Below are 22179 nucleotides of genomic sequence, written 5' to 3'. Positions count from 1 at the left end.
AAAATGGGGGAAGTCCATAGATAGTTATTCATAACTGCTTTAGACACAGCAGTATAGGATAACACAATAACTAATACGTTGAATAGGTGCATATTGATAGAAGTGATTGGTGTAAATTATGAAGAATTGAACTATCAAAGAGTTTGAAAATGTTTTTTTCCATTAAAATGTTTAATTTACCGTTATCAAGAAAAAAATGTCGACTACCACTGCCTTAAATATGGTGCTGGGAGTAAATACCTGAGATAACACGGTTTAACGGTCCGCAAGACACTAGCAGAGGAGGAAACAACAATGTACCTACTAACTTTTGCGAAAACATTGTAATTACTGTGGCTAAAAGCTGTGGGTCAAGCATTTCTCAATAGGGTTATTTAATTCTTTTGATAAGTCCTTTGGTGGATTAACGAAAGTAATTATAATGCAAAATATTTTGCTTTTTTGCACTCCACAGCGTCAACACTGAAAGGTATCATACGTTTATTTTGCTTGCTGAACAAAGTCAGGATCTTCATCTGAAAAATTCAAATTTATTAAATATTCTTGCGGATAGATTGTGCCTAGATTCCTTGGCATTTTATGTATGTTTGGTTTTCAAAGCGCAAAAAACGCTTGTCTTCTTAGATTTATTTTGATTCCGAATAAGGATTGGGAGAATAGTTATTATTCAACGACGCAATTGAAGAAGTATCATTGGAAGCCGTCAAATATTTCAGTATATATTCACAATGTCGGATAGATAATCGTAATGGATGTGTGAGCCTTTTTTTGTAACTTACATTTGTCGTATTAGGGATGCATATGTGGATTTTTTTTATTAATTCTGTGAAATTAGAAGGATTGTACGAAAATATTCATGATTAACGGCAAATCTGATTAAGATGAATTGTGAATATCAAGAATTATATGGATAAAGATTGAGGGAAACAGTATCTTTTTGTGTTTTGATTTTTACACCGTATATAAAACAGAATCCTTCGAAAGCTAGATTATTTATGCTAATGCAAGATAGAAATCGATTGTGGTAGAGATAAATTTATTACCGTTTGCAAATAGAATAGAATTATAGTATTATTGTTCAAGTTATACAGAATACAGTCAAATAGGCGAAGCTCATTTTCCCATCCCCAAGCCTATCTCTTCGTCTAGCCTTTGTTCCTAGAGAAGTCACAGTTCAAGATAAGACGGGTTGTGGAAGGCACTGACCTGGATTTGAATCCAGGACTCGCCTCTTTCATCAGCCAATCACATAACCGCTCATATGGCGCGCCCCCTTTGCAGTGGCCTTTCGAAAGTGAGACTGGAATATTTTACTGCGATAGTCCCCCCCGTGGCTCCTTCTAGGAGTACCTACTTGCAATGACTGCACTGGATAATCGTATGCGATATTGTTCCCAGCCTTTTTATTTACACATCCTCTAGTTCTCGAAAGTATCGTGTGTGTGAAATTAACTTTAGGCATTTGCAGTTGGAAAATTTCGTCTTTGGTCTTTACTTATGCGAATTAACTGTTTTATTATCCAAAATTATGACTAATTTAACTCATGGTGATGTGTATGGTGATCTAGCAGGTAAGTCTTTGTTTTATAACAATTCAGTGTTCATCAGGACCAATGACCTGTGGAAATAAATTAGATGTTACTTAGAGAGTTCGTTCAAAAATACTCGTCAAATACCGCAGCCGATATTCTGAGCGTAAAATGAGAAGTCAACGATATGTAATGCACGTCATCTTGAATTCGCAATTTGATCCCTGAATGAATTAGCTAGATATTTTCCGTTAATGCGTTTTTTGGGCTATTTTGAGAAAATATTCGTTTGCTGCATTTGAACTCCTGTGCTTGTGATAGAAAAACTTTCCATTTTTCGTGATTGATTCCCCCTCAGCCAAGTCGTTTTAGGATCAGGAACGATGGGGTTTGAAGTACTCTCCAATTTATTCTGTATATTTTTTATTCATTTTTAAAAATTGAAGATAAAGTTGGGAGGTAACAAATAATTTTTGTGGGTTTTTTCAATTTTCATTTATTCGAAAAATTTTCACTTCTCTGTGAGCGTCATGCAACTAAAATATAACGTCCGGAAATTTACAATTACTTTCTGATTTCCGTCCGAAAATAACTCTGCTGGTGTTTTTCTTCCCTTAAGCCATTCCCACCACCACGGATATTACAGAGGAGGATCCTCAAGTCTGTGTCTAAATGTGCTGTTAACCACCGCGCATTTAAATGGGTTTACTAAAGTCGCCACTCGCGTCGCTGACGGACAAATTGGTACGAGTTTCACGGAGTAATGAGGTGTAATTAGCGGTTTTAACCGAAATTTATGTACATGATGATATGCTCTATCAAATGCTTAAAATCTCAATGCTATTCCTCGCAATTACAAACATTGTATTGCAAAATATTTGGAAAAAGTGGATCGCATTGCATTCATCACCGCGCCGCGTATATTTTTGGAAACCGATTGAAATGCGACCGAAGTGGCAACAGAAATCAACCTTCTATGGGATGGAATCGCAGTCCCCTTACTCACCGCCGCCCGCTACCGTTGAATTCCCCAGAAAACTTGAAATAACTGTCCTGATTTTCTTCAATGACAATTGCTTTAAATTTTAGTGAAGTAATTTTATGCGTTAACAGCTGCATGGTGAGAGGGGATTCTGTGTTCCGACTTCAAAATGAGTTTCGAAATCGATAACTCGTGAAAACGATATTGAAAAATAACGCATTACGATTTTTTAAAATTTGCTCCCTTTGGCTTAGTGTGATCTCGATAGATTACTTTTTCAACATCTCTTAATTAATCCTCCCTTCACCGGTGACATTTTGTAGTGAAAGGCCTGTTAAACTCTTTAATATGAACTCCAGCTATTCAAATCTCCCATAATCTGAATGGCTTTACGATTAAATCTGCTTTGAAATTATTAATTAACCAACGAATAATGTTTCTTTGAAAGTTGTTAATTGTGGCTACAATAGTGTTTTTTGCCATTGTAAGTAACACCGCACTCCTCTATGGTACTTGGTACAATAATTTTGTTTCCCTCCTTTGAAAAATATTTTTCCCCTTTTTTATCTGGAATATTGGAGCTGGAATTGGTCCCAGTCGGGTTCCAATCACTCCAGGTTGTTGGAGCTTTGTGTACTTAGCTTTAGTTTCAATCTCGATGTTGGAATGTTTTATTCAAGGCGTAATTGATTGACTGTCCGGAATGTAGTCTTGTATAATATGAATATAATTTTATTCTGGGAAACCGTTACGATAGCGGATTCTCGGAGGTGCGGTAGGCACAAATCCCTCGGAGGTAACAGCGAGAAAAACCTGGGAGATAGAGCCAACGATGCATCAGGCGGCGCCGCGTCCGATATGGGTTTAATTTTGTTATTCCTATGGAAAGAGTGTATTACACCATATTTAATATTGTTTTTTTTAAATTAGTAAAGGTTATTGCTGGAAAAGTTGCCAAAAATTTGAATAATCAAGGCTAAAGTTTATCACCGGGATAATTAATTATTAAAAACTTAAAGGTACTTTTCTGAAAAAACTTGCCAACGTGGAAGTTAAAAAATAATACATTTTACGTTTGAAGTTCATTTCAGTTACTTTTGGTTAGTTTTTTTTCAATATGCTAATGAGTAACAATTACCTTGTCCTTATGCTTGTCCTGGAACCATATGCACACCGTTGTTATAACGGATGAGTACTTAGTGTTGACAAATAATTTTAATTTCCCTCCTGTCAGTTGGCTTAATACAGTGCCTTAATTCAGCCAGGTTATCATTCCTCAAAAAGTAGCCGTCTGAAATAACGATAACTGACGAACGTACTAACTTATGCTCGTCATGATTCGCCAATGGATGATTTTTATTCTGATTGGTTATTATTTTTTTATATCGATTATCTCAAGTATGGTCGGAGGTCACATCTAGAAGAACCCCTAGAGATAAACCCCCTCGAGGCGTCATGCGGCATCCTGCACACGTTTTTTTATTTGTACCGATGTAACGAGTGATATATCTCCACGAAGCTCGTCATCGTCACGCCTGACGTATCGAAGGGGCGTGCGTATAAAAAAAGATAGCGGGCTTTCTCCCTCTCTCCGCTTGAGGACGGAGGTGGCTCCAGAGAGGGTGGGGGTAGAGTGTGGGAAAAGTGGTGGGGAGGAATTCGAACGCTTGTGTACGTACAAATACCATCTGGGGGAGAGAAAGTTATTCGCCCCCTTCGGGTCTCCAGAAGAGGGCCAACCCTCACTGCGTACTACCTCCTCCGGCATGGTGGCAGTCGGGCCCAGGCAGCCCGCCAGTTGAGTGTGCAGATCGAGTGTGTCCCTCTAGGTTCGTCCGAATTCGATCGCCCTCACGTTCTACCAGTGGTGTTGATGGTCGGTGTACCCTGTGTTTACCACCGAAGCACCCTAGTGGCATCCTCCTCTCTGAATTGAGGTATATTGAGTGTGTTGATTGCCAGGGCGTTCCTCTTCGTGTGGCCTGGCTGCTGTTGATGGTCGTTGATCACCTTTTCATACCACTGGAGCATCTAAGCAGCATCCTCTGAAAGGCTTAGTTGATTTATTAGCGATAGTCAGTTCGTTTGATATCCCTCGGACTAGTTGCTGTTGATGGCCGGTGTTTCGTGTGAATTCCACTGAAGTATCCAAGCTACGTCGCCCTCTGTTGGGTGTGGTCGATTGACTGGCGATTGTCACTTGTTTGCCATCCCTTGGACTGGCTGCTGTTGATGGTCGGTGTCTTTTGTGCTGACCACCGAAGCATCTAAGTAGCTCCCTCTTCTTTAATGTGTGGTGGATTAGTGAAGCTATTGTTAGTGCGTTCACCATCACGTGGACCGTTTGTTGCTGATAGTGGTTATCTTCTCAGCTTACCAACGGAACATCTAAGTCGCGTCCTGTTACGTGAGGTGTGATTACTATACTATGGCGATTGCCAGTAAGTTAGCCCACACGTAGTTTGATTGCTGCTGATGGCCGGTGTCCCCAGTGCTAACCATCGAAGAAACTTTGTTTGTGTGGCCTGCGGTCATTTTGGTTTGCCACCAAGCCATCAAGTGGCGTCCTTCCCTGTAGAGGTGTGGTCGATTGACTTTGGTGATCTTCAGTTCGTTAGTCCCCACATGTTTTGATTGCTGTTGATGGTCGGTGATCCCTTGTACATCGAAGCATCTGCAGAACTCTGTTCAATTGTGGTGGAGTGAGTGATTGTCGGTTCGTTGGACTCTGACTCGCTGGCAATGCTTGGATATCACTCCTGCGTTCATTACCCCTTTCCTCTGGGAGGCGTTGGCGTCCGGGGGAGATTGCAGGTGGACGTGAGGTTCGTTGTCAAGTTTATTTTTAGTGATGTTGTTGTATGATCAGATAGTACTCACATTTGGTGTAGTATAATAATATTAATAAAATGTCTTTATTCGGGCGAGGTTGAGACTAAGAAGTCCCCTCTTCCACCTAACCCCTCCATAGCGTCAATGCAAACATATTATAAAATAATAGACAAACGTTTGCAATACAAAGGTTATACAATATACAATATTTGTGAAATGTCAAAAATATGAACAACTGTATGTGAAAATTATATGTAATGGTATGGTACCAATATAAAGTAACTGGACTAGTTGCAGTTACCTTTTTTAAAGCTTTCATCACCTACAATTAGCAATAACTATCCGTAAAAGGAACTAGTTACAAGTGTTCAGTTACCTCTCGTGAAAGACTTGAATGAGGTCAGTGCACGGAAAGGTGGTTTTTAGGTTTCATTTCTAACACACTGTATTTAATAGTTGTGTATACTTAGTTAATTTCTCCAGCAGTTATAATAATCTCCTGAAACAATAATAGGTAGCTATTGTATGAATCTGAAAAAGAATGGCAGTGTAACGACGAAAGCAGTTGAGATTTTAAAAATTGTGTGGAAAAGTGTCATGTTTAAAACACCATTTATGAGTTCTATAATACTTAAAACCCTACGTTCAACTTATATAGAAGCATATATTAGCTACCTGTAATATTTTTTGCCACGCCCTTTTCACGGTGAACGTAACCTCGCCCGAATCAGAACGTTAGGTATGTCATTCCGTTGTCTTCTTTGTTTGGTGATATTACTGTGTGTTTGGGGGACTTCCCCAATTTCAGTGCTGCTGGTCCACTTTCACTCCAGTTTAATAACCCCCGTCTTTTTATTGGAGGAACTTTAATAATCGGATTTCCATAAATGAGTCCAAATCATTATGAATATTTTTCCTCTTTTTCCATTGATAGTGGTGATAATCTATGTCTTTCAAAAATATATGCGGTTGAAATCGAATTCGTGGATGAATTTTTGGTTGGAATCTTCCAAATTGGTATAGCTAGGTCCGATTCCATTTAAAGGTGTAAAAATATAAGGATGAAATTTGTACGAGATAATAACTTCATTAAATCATTTAATACACTTTGTAATTGAATATTTACCGTTAGTGTTGTCTATCGAGAAGGTATCTCAAAATATCGAGGCCGATGTCCGTGCGTGATTAATCTTATTCACGCACGCACAGGTGAGCATATGTAAGCTTTAAAGCAGGTTAGCTTATGTAAGCTTTAAAAATATTACTTAGGTATCCGCCTAATCGTCGGAGCGTTAGGTCGATATACTTTGCGTAAAGAATGTTTGCCGGCACAATAATCTGGATATGAAGTACAAAATTCTTTGCACTTCTCCTCATAAATATTTATTTAAAAAGGAATCTACATGTTTATTTGCTCTGCAGCATCATCTGAGCATCCAAATAATGCTGTAGTGCGGTGAAACATGTTTACTTCTATTCAAAGAGACACTCATGTGAAAGAGTGCCATGTATTTTTACTTCATATCCTACAGTTGATTTCCACAAAATAATAGTCTCCACCGTTTATTTCAACAATAATGTGGAAAAATACCCCGAATTAAGGTCATTACAGGCGAAAAAATAAGTCCCGGAGATTTTGATGGGAGGAATGCACTAATTGTAAGACACAAATGCTGCAATCTCCGCCGGTCTCTTTTGATTAAAATCCTTCAGATACCAGTGTTTTGGTTCGGCGTGTTTGCCTTCCTCAATTAGCGCCCCTCACGGGAGGATGATTGATCCGCGAACGGAATGCTTCTCGCGTGCGCCCGCGAGCCTCTTTTGTTTTCCTCTCGCTGCAACGGCATGTCCTCCCCGCTGAGAGTCGTTGTAGACAAGAAAGCGGGACTGAGGTTCTCACCTTGAGAGTTCCTAGGGACCTTTCCCTCACCCAACAGCCATGCGATGCTATCGTTCTTTTCTTTTTCTTTCTCCATGGACCGCTCTAATGGCCTCCAAATTCCCCGGTTTTATTCTATGCTACGCGCTCTTTTACCTCCAGCAAGAGGTTCACGGGCATGGTCTCACGCTCCTGGCGACTTCCAGAGCGGCTTCGTTCTATGTTTTCATTTCAGTTTACTGTCGTAGTCATTCGTGGCCCGTGAGATATTATACGTTTAAATAATATAAAATCTATTATTAAAGGTCGTAATCCTACGTTTACATTTAAATTTATTTCAAATTACGCATTTTAATGCATAATGCGTTGTCATTGAAGATACCTGCTGCCAGAGACTTTCGTGGCTCGTGGAACAATATGCGTAGTGCATTTACCCAGATGTTAAGCGAATTAGGCTAGGCAGCCGGAACCAGAATGACGTCACAGGGGCTTTTCCCAGCATTCATACATAGCCGACGCGTTTTCGTGCGCTTGAAAATATTCACTTTTCATTTAATCGCGAAAAATAGATATCGTTATTTAAAAATCTAAAAGCGTGAAATACCTACTCCAGGAGTAATGATCTATCGATTAAGGCAATAAAAAAAAAAAGGAAACCACCCTATTAGCAACTATAACTCCGGTCAGTCTTCTTACCGACATTCAACTTTCCTCTTTAATTTTACGTTTCAACGTGTCAATACTCTCATCAACTTCTTCCTGATTACGATGCATATATAAACAGAATTTGAATCATATATTACAGGTAAGGGACAAATAATATGTAGATACCTATATCAGAATTATATTAAAGGAAAATTAATTATTTTAAATCTCATACTTGTTGATCCTTTTGGTAAAATAGTTCCCAGGAATTCTTCTCGGGCTCTACAGCAGGTTAATTCAGTAGTTTTGGACTAACATTAAACTTAACATTAGATCATCAGCATTAATTAATATTAAGATTAATCTTTGATGTAAAGATTGTAAAAAATCCTAAATATTGCCTAAAAATCAATCATTTGAGCATAAATTCCAAGTTCCAAGTTTCCCTCATCACTGGGTACCATACTTCCCGAGCAACCCCGGGTGGGCTGCTAGTAAAGAGTAAATGTTAACTAAAATAATTAAAAGCGAAAATAGCTACGTCACCACTTTGGATTCGTTTAGTATACACGTATACTTTTCAGTCCCTGCCTCTCTTTCCTCGGCCAAGTGAAAGTGTTTATATGCCCACGTTGGGAGTCCGTTCGTGTTACCCTCCAGTCGTCGGAGTCTGTCCGATCGTGGCACCAATTCGCTTCGCGAGTCGCGAATTTATTGGATAGTGTGTCGTAATACTGGTTCGGCTTTCCGCCAAATCGGTTGAGCCTGGCGTCCTGTTTTTTGCCCGTTGGATATTTTATTCGCGTGGATTGCCGTGCAGAAAATATTTGTTTTTATTTTATTTTATCGTGGAAACGTTCGCCGATAAAATTCATTAATTCCCATTTTTTACTCTTTTTATCTACATTATTCATTTCACACAGTTATTTTTCTTGTGAACGGTGAGAGTTTACTATCTTTTTAAGGCCATCGTTTGTGTCCGTTGTGTATATTGAATATATCAGTGGCGTAACTAGGAATATGCTTTGGGGGGGATGAGGGAGCTTTGGGGGGACGAGGGGGGCTAGTGGGGGCTACCCCCCAGGAAACGGGGATTTCAGGAAAAGTTTTGAAAAATAACAGGCCTGAAAATGCATTTAACATCATTTTGGCACTTAAAATTTAACTCGTAACAGATGCAGATATTAGATATCAAATCCAGACAGGATTTTCATATAATTTTTTGATTTCTCAGAGCCTTTGGGGGGGATACATCCCCTCATTCCCCCCCCCCCCCCCCATAGTTAGGCCACTGGATTATATCTTTGGCTTAGGGGACGAGATTAATGTATGGTTGGGTTGATTCAATCTTAGTGAGGACACCCCTTGATATTTTACAATGAAATATTTACGAATAGTAGTATAAATGAAGAAGTATCACTTCATAACGCGGTCATATCCTCGAGCATGATAAGTTGAAGCATACTACGGTGCGTAGGTAGAGTTTTCTGCATTTTCTACCTCGAGTCCACTGCCATCCTTTAATCTCTGCCTCCGGCTTGTGGCGTTATAGTGAATCATTCGTGCAGCCAGTCGAAAGCATCTATTCTACATCTACATCTATTGAGGAATCCTCCGATGAATACCGATGCTGATGGATTTTGTCATTATTGGGCAGGTTGATATGATTTTGTCCTACGTTTTCTCTATCTTTACAACCTCTTTGCAACATGTATTCGCTCTTCGTCGATGACATTCCGATCAACTGTCCGCCGGTTCTCTGCTAATTCTCAAATTTTAATAAATCCGCCGGTATTTTCGATACATATTTATGTCATCCATTAATTTCATATCTAATTTGTGGATTCAACCAGACTTTTTGATACAGGTTAACGGTTAGAATGGATATTTCATTTGGCCAGAAAGTGGTATTGTTGAATTACATCTGCGGCCCTACGGACGCCATTCCTATGGACATATTGGCTACTGAAGTGGGGAAAGTCGGCTTTGGCCTTGCAAATTCCTGGCTCTTGATCTCGTGTGACGGAACCGGTCGGTTGTATTCTGCAATAACTCTGCTATTTGGATTTAGTACTGTGTTTTATGTCATCAATTAAGCTCAATATGCATTGGCTCTGAAATAGTTCCTTTTAGGTAGCTGATGAATAATGGGGGATTCTTCTGCGCGCTTATAATTTATTCATAAAGGCATTTGACAATATTGTGGGATTATATTTCGTGGAAATGCAGCTAATATCGCGGCGGAATCATTTACCCTTGCTGTTACGGATGAGTGTCAAGAGCAGAATTTTTTATTTTTCTGTCATTGATGAATCATGAAATTACTAGCCAAACTAACTAGAAAAGAATCGGGTGGGCAAAATATATCCGACGAAATACGCTTATGACTCCATCTATCCATGTAATTTGTTAGTTAGAAGAATTCATGTTCATATGAAATTTGTTGTTGATGTTTTAGAGATAGTCTTTTGCTGTAAAAACCTTCCCTGTTTTAAGAACTGTTTATAATCCTGGCTCCAAAAGGGAATTTAAAGCAGGATATAACCGTGCAGGAATTGGTTGATTTTTTCTTAATTTTGACTCGATAGAAAACGTAGTTACATGCTCATCATAAGCCATTGCTAGAATAAAATCAACTGATTTGGGCGTTACTTGGTGGAACGATGAAATGTTCATGGTGAAACAAAACCCAGTACTATTCCACAAACTTTTATTTTAACTGTCAACTAGTTTCGACGTTTAAACCGTCATTATCGAGACTTGAAAAGATTTGAAGCGAAAGTATCCTAAGAAGGGAAGTATTAGATTTCTAATATATGATATCACTCTCTCGGTGATTCAATCCATTCGTTGGTTTGGTTATGTAACATAAGGACAAGAATAAAAGTCTTGATAATGACGGTTTAAACGTCGAAACTAGTTGACAGTTAAAATAAAAAATTTTGGAATAGTACTGGGTTTTGTTTCACCATGACCATCGCTAGAACTTCCTAAATTATGCTTTCAGAAGGATATCCTTACTTACCTAAGTGATCGTAAAGTTAAAGAAATTTACATCATATTCCTTTAGCCTGAAACATAAAAATTATTTTGGAGAATAATGAGGGATTATGAAGGATCTAAGGTTTTCCCGGCGAATAGACTGGAGGAAGAGTTTCGGGTTTCCAGCCGGGTCCAAGGGTTTTTCTGCGCCGACGTTTCGAAGGCTAAGTCTGCCATCGTCCTCAGGGTGAATGAAACGTCGGTGCAGAAAAACCCTTGGACCCGGCTGGAAACCCGAGAACTCTTCCTCCAGTGAGGGATTATGATTTAAAATTGTTTATTTTATCCTATTATCGCTCTGAATAGGGCTTTTGGCACGCAAATTTTCAAGCAAATATTAACGAGGAAATGGTGCGGGTCCAGCTTCGCTCAAAGCGTATTCCCAGGAGGACTGAATGGCGCCTACGCTGTTGATACTCGTGGTAATCATCTGCGAAATTTCCTTATGAGAATAGTCCTCGACAGTGTGCTTTCCGTTTTAACGAGGCGAAAGGTCAGATCTCCTCTCGGGTGACTCGAGTGAAATTTTGCCTGCTCTCCAGCAGTAAACATTCGCTTATCATGCTCAAGGGTGAGAGAGTCTCGTATAACCCTTAAATTAATTCATTATTGTGTATTACACAATCCAGTCAGTCATCGACTCGGGAGTACTCGCATAAAATGCATGAACGTATCCGATCGTACGCAGAGATTAGCAGTGTGGCGCCACGCTATGTGGCTATAGGTCCGACAAAAGGGTGCTACTAGCTGCTGTAGAAATTGAAATATTTCGAAATCGTATCGACTCAAATCCGATATCATTCGATCGTATTATTCATCACTTATAAGTACCGAAATATTCGAAACTGCTGGATTCATTTTCGATTATCTACAGGATACATGTGCTTTGTTAATTGACCTAACTTGATAAGTATTTCCATTATTAACTGTTGTTTTTATACTTTGACGCCGCATAAGATTATATATGATGGTTTCTGGTTCGACTTAGTGGAAGCGATGATGGTAACAGCAATACACATAACTGTGTTTTCCGTAAATTCTCGTGTTTAACTGACACGACGTATTTTATCACGATGCATGTTACGCCTAGTGGTGTCACTAAAGAGAGATGAATGCAGTGAAAGATTTGAAGCGAAAGTATCATAAGGAGGAAAGTATTAGATTTCGAATATATGATATCACTCTCTCAGTGATTCAATCCATTGGTTGGTTTGGTTATGTAACATAAGGACAAGTATAAAAACAGCTTCAAAGAAGAAAATGAGGGATTTAACAATCCAACAATTGAACTACGTAACGTATAGATTTTTTTGCCGTTTGAAAATTAATATCATTCAAATAATCAAATTTTTGTGAAAAAAATCACCTAATTCACCATCAAATTTTAAAATATTATGAATATTACAATTTTATCCATATTTCATGCACGTATTATTAAGGTTGAAAGTAATTTTTAAAACTCAAAATTGACCCAAACTCTGCGATTAGAATTGCCTTTATTGAAGTTGTTAAAACCGAGACAATTTTGCCATCACCAATATTTTTAGCCACCCTGAGGTCATGTGACTTCGTAATCGGGGGCGGTTTTGAGTCCTCGTCTGCTAATTTGTAAGTCTCGTGTTCGAAACCCGCTTTAGATTATCGCCTCGCGAAAAAATTGATGCTGCAGTTTTCTTTTACTTTTTTTCAGGCTTACATTGTTAAACACTGTGCGGTAAATACCGCAGTGTGAAATTTTCTGTTGATATAGGAATAAGTAAGAAGGTATTCGGGTAAATAAATGTTTCGAGCAAAAAGGTCATGTTATTAGATTACCTGATTAATTTAGTTTCATCAATTTTCAGGGAGTGTTTCTATTTTTTTTGGTTTATAAATTGGTATTAACTAGCTGTTCATCATGGCAGTTATATGATATAAATATGATTTTATTTTTGTAAGGGTCAGTTGAAATCATTTTTAGACTTTGATTTTCCTGTTAGGCGCATGCAATAAGGAGGTAGGTGATCTGAAATTCAAAATGGGCACATAGTTTGATTCTTAGTTTCGGGCTTTACTTCCCCTTGAACGGAAAAATAGATTATCAGCCGTGAAGCGTTATCTAGTGCCAGTCATTTTCCACTTCACCGGCTTTGTTTTATTGAGATAAATCTAATGTGTCCGATGTGTCCTCTGAGAAATTAAGGTTGAAGTTCTTATCGGGGTAATCGTTTTAAAATGCCCTTTATTTTTATTTAACGTGATAATGGAAGATCATGCGAGTGGCATGGGTTGAAAACGTGGCTTTATCCTTGTCGTGAATAACCGTTATGATTTTTCTCTCGCTTGGAGAAAATGCTGTGGAAAGGTCAAACGTCAACCATGCAAGTTGTCGCTATTCATACCTACTCTCCTCCACTGGAGTGTTGAATAACCTAAGGCTGTTGGATCTCTATCGTTTAGTCATATTCGTTAAAGGCGTAGGTAGTTGACTTAATGGTAAAGACCTCATCGTATCTAAAACAAAAAAATAATGTAATATTGCTTTGATCTATTGAGGTATAACTTTCCTTCCAACACACACAGTGGTGGGTGCTAAATGACTCTGCGCATGAGGGAAATTTCTCTCTTTAATTACTCGTGGCAACGTCTACTTTGCATTTACTGGTTTATTTTGAGTTTGAGTGTTTTCATGCTTTCCTTCATGAATTTTTATAAGAGTTCGTATCGTATGGAAATTAGTGCAAAACATGCTTGTACTTAAACGAATGGTTATTGCTATCAAGCCTGATATTTATAATCACTAAATCTTACAACTCTCGCATTGGAAATCCGGTATTTGTTTGAATAATCATCCGATTTTTCTTTCCATTAGTACTTTCTTTCTTCCTCCGCTTGGTTGTCCACCTAGGCCTATTTTGAGTCATTTATGACTAAAAATTAGTTCATTTCCGGCGCGTTTGGTTATATATCCCAATATATAAGGAAGATTTCCTTCTACTTATTTTAGGTGGGATGTACGATTTTGAGAGAATGTGAGTGGGTAGTCATGGTTTTAATGAAGTCCTGCATTCATCTACCCGTTTCTAATAAAGGAAGATTTCTCCCTCTAGGTTTTCTTTGATGCTGAGAATGACAGTTAAATTCAGAAAATGACGGTTAAATTATTGAACACAGTTTTTGGGAAATGGAAAGAGTGTGTAAATCAATTGGTAGGAATCGGGTAAGTTTGGTGGCTACAGAGTTGTTGCTCCACCTTGTGGGCTCGGGTTCAAATCCCGTCGTTGGTGGTGTTTTTTTTCAGGAAGAGATTGTACGAGCTCTTAATTAGTACTTCGTGGAAGGTACCCCAAGTACAGCATACTGATCGTTGGATTGGACGTTAAGCTATAGTCTTTGACGGCGCCCATCGATGAAAGCAAGCTAATGTCGGCGCCGAGTTTCTCTCTACTCTTCCTTCCCTCATGACGTAAATTAGTTGCGTTGTCAGCTGTCTCTTTCAAAAATCTACCTACAGAAATCAGTCAGTTTTCCTAATAAATCAATTCGTTTTTTCTCAATTTCAAATGTGCTTTTGAGTGCCTAAGTAGTTGTCTGCATTGAAAGTTGTTATTGAGTGCGAATGGGTTTTGCGGCAAATGGATGTTGTTTACTGCAAAGTTTATTTCTCAACCGAGGTCTCATTGTGGGGTCGGTCCTCGCGGAAAATACATACTTCGCAAGTGGATTCTCTGATTTCGCAATCTGGGAAAAAAATTCAAGTGGTTCTTCTCGAAGGTGAAAACCGTATCATAAGCTGCATTTCTGTTTTAAAAAAGTCCCTTGGTGACAGTATCTAGAAATTTAAAGGACGGCCATGAAAATTATCATCTAAATTTATGATCTTGAGAAATATAATTTCAGGTGTTTACTTATATCGTCCTCCCCGTCGTGAGTTTGATGACTTAATATCCAGGAGATTTTCGTACAGTTTTCTATTAGGATGTTTGAATGTTTAATTTTTCAGATTCATTTACGGATCTATACCCAAAAGAAACCCGGTACTATTTATCTAGTTTTTATATTTATCAGTATTATATTTGATTTTATTTTTTGTGTTTTCCTTTAATAATTACTTGGTTTGCTTCCTGTTTAGCTGAAACTAATCGTACCTACTCCTTTTGATTTTGCTGAAGGAGAATCGGAACTTTTTCCTGGGATGCGTTTTCCATGAAGGTTTATTTACCTAAGGCCATTGGCATATTCCCGCTTAAATGTGTAGAACAACGGTGGGAGATATTGTTGTTAAATTTATGAATTTCATAGTGATATTATTTCTCTTGCTTTGTGTTTTTTCATGTCTAACTAGAGGAAATGTGTTTTAAAGTAAAAGTTAGGTAATTTGGGTCTAAAATTATTTTGCATTAGCTTTATGATGCAAAAATATTTGTGATGCATGCAAGAAGCAGTCTAATTGATTGTTCGTCGCTGATCGGGACTCTCATCACAAGGCTTCAAATAGACCTATGTAGCTGGAAAGCACAATTTTCAAATCAAGTAGACTTTTCCATTTGGATCTCGAATGTATTATATATCAGTTCTTAATATATTGCGATGTATCCTCGCTCATAATCCAGTGTGATAGCTAGTATCCCACATTTTCTACAGGAACCATAGCAATTATCTTTCATGAGTGTTATTATTAATTTATTCCAAAGGTAAGGTAAAAAATGTTGGTTAATAATCTGTAATTACAGCGCAATGGTGACCTCAGGCGTAATTTATCGTAATGTGAATCGCAGCGTTCTATATTTTGATCAGAAGGTGAACCAATTAATGCAATACAAATTTCGCAAGGCTGATTGTCTTTGAAATGATACCATTACTCCCTAAGTAAACGACCGTAGCAAATATCGTTCGTTCAATCAGTTACGGATGAATGGCTGGCTGAGTGGATCCAGATTTTAAGTGCTCGCAAAACACGCAATTTAAAATGGATTTTTATCTGCCAATCATGATGTGATAATCATTACAGATATTTCGATTCTCTCCATGCGACTGAACACTGAAATACGTTTTGAATTATAGATGTGTTTTTTTCCCATTATTCCATGGATACCGGTCGTATTTTTTTCAGAAGGGATAATTATTATCCTCGAGTGTGCTTTGCATTTACCTAATATAATTTAAGGTAGCCAAGCAAATATTCTATTTTAATTACTAAATTTTTTATGGGAATTCATCGTCATAACTTTCAAAATTCATACATTTGTGCCATCCCCAATTTGAATACTTCATTGAGCCAGGGGCCGTATTCTGTAACTCCAAACCGATCGGTGCGGCACCGATTCGTCGGGTGCGACGTCACACCGACTCCCGGTAAGAAGTCGTGCGATTCTGTACGAACCCGATCGGTGCGGCACCGACGTGAGGGCCAGAGATCGTCGGTACCCGTACCGACAGCAAAAAGGTGTCGGTACGGCCACCGACTTGTGGGTTTCATCAACTCCCCGGTGCGCATTGTACGTTTTATTTTGTTTTTATCTCATCACCGAGTAAATAATGAGGTTTGCTGCAATGTTATCTTTTTCTGCCCCTTCGAATAGGCCACTATAATTCACTGTGTCATCATCTATATTGATTACCTTGACATAAATATAAGATATTGGTTAATAAACATGAGGTTTGCCACTATATAATGACTTTCTCTCATTTATGTTACCACTTTCACTCGCTTGTAATAGGATTTCTTTCACTCTATCATCATTTATTTGCTCATTTGACATAAAAAATATATTTTTGATTAAATATGAGTTTTGCCGCAATGTTATCACTTTGTCTCACTCTGAATAGGCAACTATTATTTCACTCAATCATCATTTGGCGTTTCTCTCGGCATAGAAATAAGATCTTTTTATTTAAGTATGAAGTTTGCCACAACGGTATCAGTTTCTTTCATTTGTAACAGGCAACTATATTTCATTTTATCGTCAGCCATTGATTCCCTTGACGATAAAAGAAGATATTTGTTAATAAGTATGAGGTTTACCGCAATATTATCATTTTCTCTCACTTGGAATGCGCAACTTAAACATATGTATTTCACCCAATCACAATTTCTTTACTTCCTCGTCATTACACTTCTTTTAATTACACCCAGTTCCATATTTTTATAACAATTTCCTAACTTGTTCCTCTAATATGACATTTACATTTGCTTTTGAATCCTACGTTCACGTTCCATGGTATGTTATTTTCGTCTGCTACGGTGCCAATGGCATAACCTTCCGTTGATAACATTTAGACGGAACTTACTTAATGACAACTATATTACCAAATCATGAATAAATAGCAATATACGGAACCAATATTTAAAAAAAGAAACTACGATCTCAAGGATAGTTTCAATAATTCATTCCAGCAACAACAATCTCCATCATCCAATCTCCAAACTTTATTGTGATGTTGTAATATTGTTTCCTTCGATTCTGTAGGTACAGCATTACTACCACACATTATATCAGCATTGTTAACAACTTATCCAATATCGTTTATCTTAATCTAGCAATAAGTCGTAATTTCCGCAAATAAAAAGATTGAGAATGACGACACAAACTGTGCCAATGAGTCTTCACTTGTTTTTACCCTTCTTTCATTGGTGGAGACACGTTAGATGACTTCTAACTTCGGATGTATTCGGATTTTCCCTGTTTGAGAAGGAGGGGGAACCGTACCGACTGGTTTGATACCGACGACCATACTGAATCGCTGAATTAGCCGTCGTCGGTATGGAAACCGTCGTCGGTACGGAATGATGTGCTGTCGGTGGGCTGGGTAGGGAAACCGACCGGTGCGGTACCGACGAAATACAGAATACGGCCCCAGGTCGGAGTAGAGTTAGCTTTATCATTTTTTAGTTTGTTTTTCTTTCAAGTCAGTATCTTTCTTAGCATATTCCTCTTTATCTATATCGTCTTTTGCTTCTTTAAGGTCGCAATCGAACAAACATCCCCTAAAGTACCGATTAATTTTCCCTTTGTGATTGCATGACATTTCCCTAGCAATCAGGTTACCCTAAGTCATTTTAAATATGCGATAGAGTTCAGTTGATACCACGTTATCTTTATTCCATTTCCACCTTTAGAAGATATCTTCAGATTTTACTACAATTCTATATATTTCATTATGCCACTTAATGCTTTACTAAAGCCTAAATCCTAAAATTTCCCTTGGAAACTGAATAGCGTATAACGCTGCATTGTAGCCTGGAAAACCTTAGTTCCGTAGTTCGATTCCTAGACCAGGGGATTTTCCCATGAAAATTAGTGTGAAAGACCTGTCTTATAATTTTTAATTTCAATGTGGCCGTTGGACTATTATGTAAGGAGTGGTTTTTCTTTTGTCATGTAAATTACATGGTCAAGGCTTCATTCTTATATTCTAATTACTCATTTACATTCATAAAATCGAAGTCGGAATCATTTTAAACGCTCTTAACGACGCAGGAAATAATACTAATATTAATTTACTCCAGCGTATTATTGGTCAGTCCTACCAAGATCATACTGATTTATTAGGAAGTTGGTTTATTCTTCTATTAATTGACAAATGCACGCAGTTTTAATGCTTTTTATAGTGTGGATGTGTTGGTTGGAAAACTCGGAAATCTCGTAATGTTGTGGATGCTCCGATGTTGAATCAGCAACTATGAAAGCCACCGTAGGAAGGTCTGTCATTCGTTTGATCTCGTATTATCCATCTTTACTTACTGCCGCTTTATCTAACAGAACATTGAACTTATATCTGAAGTAGCTTCAGATAAATCTGAACTATGGTTGCAGCATCTGTTGACCCACCCCTGATGGTTATGTTGAAATCTTGCGTGTTATTCTTCGTATTTTTTTAAATTTGTCTATTTACCTTCCTTCAATTTCACGTCACTCTTATGTAGCCGTCGTTGGTTGACATAGATTGGTTAGATGCCATCAAGTTTATTCCAGATCCATTGCTTCGAACGGTTCTCTAGTTCCTTGTCCGGACACCTGTCATGCAGCGCACTGTCATTAATCTTGGGGTTAAAGGATTGCCTTCAAGGAATCTCTTTAAATTGGTCATGTACTTACGGTGAAGTCATTCACCTTTTCTTTCATATTAAAAACTTCTGACGCAAATGAAGATTCGTCTTTTTCGGCTTTAAATCTGTCAAGTGATTTGAAGAAACTAGCTATTCCTCTCGTGCATCACAGTGTCAGCCTGCCTCTTATTTTCACATAACTTTTGCATACTAATTTCTTCATTATCTGTCTCTGATACAGCAGGTGTAGCATTCATTTTTTTCCCTTCGTTTTGTTAACCTCACGTGACTAACTTCGTTTTTATTAATTACTTTGGCGTACAATAATCTTTATTTGCTTTTGTATAAATGTTTTTTAGGGTGCTTATTCCTACTCTTATCCTTCCTCCGGGAACTATTCCTTCGGTTTATTCCTCCACTATATTTCTCATGTAATTACTGTTTTATGAGCTTACCTATCTTTCTCATTGCTCGAGCATTTATTGAGGCCTCAGTCTTCCTTGAGTCATCTATGATAGTAATGCACTCTATGGCCCGGCGATTGTTTTAATTATTTAATTTCACGGGCTTTTTTATATTAAATTTGCGCAACATCGTGATTTTTAGTAATATAATTGCCTTTTCGGGTTTATTTCCAATTCACTCTTTCATTAATTATTTTAATTTTTCAAAGCTATGGAATCAGATGCGATGAATTGCTGGTTCGTTGTAATTTTCGTTGCAATTCATAGGAACTGCCGTTACTCTATTTTGTAAACCTAGTTAGTATTTTTGATCGTTAGTTAACATTTTAACCAAATTACATTGTTCCACTGCCTTTTTTTATTTTACCCGAATTATCATCATCATGAAATCAGTGAAGTTTAATTTAGAAATGGCGTCAATTAAGCAGTGATTCAGTTGACGCCATTTCGAAGATGAATCCGTAAATCGTTCCAGATTACATTCTTAGTCTCATCCTCCATCGAGGTACGTCCGTAGAGCTGTCTCTCTCGAGAAATCTTTCACATCCATGCCGACGAGCGCTCATGCTGATCTTATATTGAAAAGCGTTGGCTAATATAATAGGGTAACTAAACTAGTTTCTCTTTAATGCTCGTGCTATCGTATGTCCTGTTATGGGGCAGCGACCTGCAGGAAATACCGAGTGCTTTGGCCTCATTTTATGACTGCTTTCCCAATAAAGTTTTCTTTAGTAGCAGTCTTTCTGACAGCAAGTCACAGTATAAATACCATCAATGTCAATCATCATGCATGCCATCGACTTCGAGAGTTACCGTAGTTGATCAATGCTTATTTCTTCGGGAACAATTGAAAGTATGATAAAAAGTTAGATATGGATTTTTTCATTCCTCTGTGGTATCACCAGTATGAGTAAGTTTGTTATGATGAATTTATACTATAGAATTTTCCAAATGTAATATCTCCTGCACTAGCTCCTCAGCATTCCATCAGTGTCATTTCCCCTCGAGTTTCTCCGATTAACATGAGATTGCAATAGAAAATAAAATATCATACGAAAAACTTTTTTAATTTTCCATCGTGTGGAGATGGCGTTACATGAAACGATTTAAGAACAAAAGAAAATAGGAGAAAGTGTTCGCATGCTGGAAGTCAGTTTGTCTGCTCCCTGATTAAATGAATCACACGCCAGGAAACATTTTATTATTATAATTATACGTAATATATGATAATAGGTACGTATTATTTTGTTCCGTTCTTGGAAAATCTCATAATTGCGATTTTTTGTTGCTTAGTTGTGTTAGCATGTTGATGTAGACCTTTCTAGTTAAGTACAACCTATTTTAATTGCATTAATGTAGTACCTAACATTTTAGTGTTCATTTTGTGTAGGTAACATTTTATAATAGCGTATAAATTCTCTTACCATAACAGCGATCCATCGAGATGTTGAGAGTGGTGGAAGAATTTACCGGAGAGAGAAACCAAACGGCCTCCTCTGAGATCATACCATCTTCCCATCTTAAACGGAAGTACTCTAAGTAACTTTCGCTGTAACTTAAAATTTCAACTGAAGTTTCGGATTTAAAATTAGTGGAGCCATGTAGCTGTGATGTCAGTGTGAACTTTCATCCCTAAGCGCTGCAAAAGTTAAACCCCTCGTTTAGCAACCGTGGTAGCAGAAAAAATACGGAAGCTCTTTCCCATGGTGGCACTTGGTACCTATGATGCTGCACGTTAAATGTTCGCTAAGTAGTTCAGGCGCACGGAGCTGTATGGTAGTGAAGCCTGACATTCGACAAATGAGCGTGAACTCTCCTGACTACGTTGACTGCTGACTGGAGTTGCGAAGTGGGTCAATTTCCCTCAGTGCTCAGCAAAAGGGAATGCACTTTATGTTTGCTTCTTGCTCTCAACTCGTTCCTGGAGAGAACAGCTATAAATTATCCGGTTAAAAACGAGTGAGAAATTTCGCTGTTATCCTGTAAAACCTTGATTGAAATGAGGACTGCTTTCATCGAATCTGAGCTTGTGTTCATGAGTGATATTGGGATAGCAGTTAATTATACGCATGTACCTCGCCATGTACGTGGATATGTTATGAAATATGCTACTGTATTAAATATGCTCGAAATATGTTACGATTTAGACATAGTTTATATGCTTTATTACTAGTGTGGATATGAATATTTTTTAAATAAACGTTACTTGAAATTGCTATTCGCGAAAATTTCGTGCGTCTACTAATAGCAGTTTTGGGTATCATTATTAGCATTTTTTGATCTGGATATCAGTATTTCCTATTTTTTACTCAATAATTTCGCCATTAAATATTTAAAATTACCCGCATTTTTAGGCTTATTTTCCGTGATATTTTCTAATCTTGGTTGGTATCCTTGGTTCTCGGTTGTAATACCGCTTCATATCTCACCCCAATTGTTCTTCGAGAAATAAGATGAGTATCTCCGAAATATAGTCGATCAAGGTGTCTCTTTTTTAGTTTCCATCCTGTGGAGATACTTCTTTCCGTCACGTAATCGAACGTCTCCCGTCTGTGTCCATTTCATATGATCCTTTTCTGTGACTAAGACGCATTCATTTGCTACACGCCATTTTGTTACTCGGAGACAGAGTTACTCGCTTCTCAAGCCCATCTGAAAGACATGATTGCTATGAGTTCGAATGAGGGCATCGTTGCAATTTCATGTTGCTGGCTCTGCGTAGATTTCGTTTTTTTATTAGGCTTTTCTATTCACAATAACTTACTCGCTAATTCTTA

At 37.9% G+C, this 22179-nt stretch overlaps 1 protein-coding gene across 2 annotated transcripts in view; it reads left to right on the top strand.

Moving 5' to 3' along the window:
• Positions 1 to 22179, top strand: part of LOC124166718 (sorting nexin-27) — a 125272-nt gene that overhangs the window by 60861 nt on the left and 42232 nt on the right. The window contains exon 1 of one of the 2 annotated variants that reach the window (XM_046544374.1): positions 4238 to 5336. The exons of the other annotated variant lie outside the window; for it this stretch is intronic. Coding sequence (XP_046400330.1) covers positions 5254 to 5336 — 83 coding nt within the window. The 5' untranslated portion in view covers positions 4238 to 5253. Of the gene's footprint in view, positions 1 to 4237; positions 5337 to 22179 lie in introns of those variants that run through there. 2 annotated transcript variants of the gene reach the window in all.

Source organism: Ischnura elegans, chromosome 10 (assembly GCF_921293095.1).
Source record: "Ischnura elegans chromosome 10, ioIscEleg1.1, whole genome shotgun sequence".
NCBI lineage: Eukaryota > Metazoa > Arthropoda > Insecta > Odonata > Coenagrionidae > Ischnura > Ischnura elegans.
This window is presented reverse-complemented; position numbering and strand designations above follow the sequence as displayed.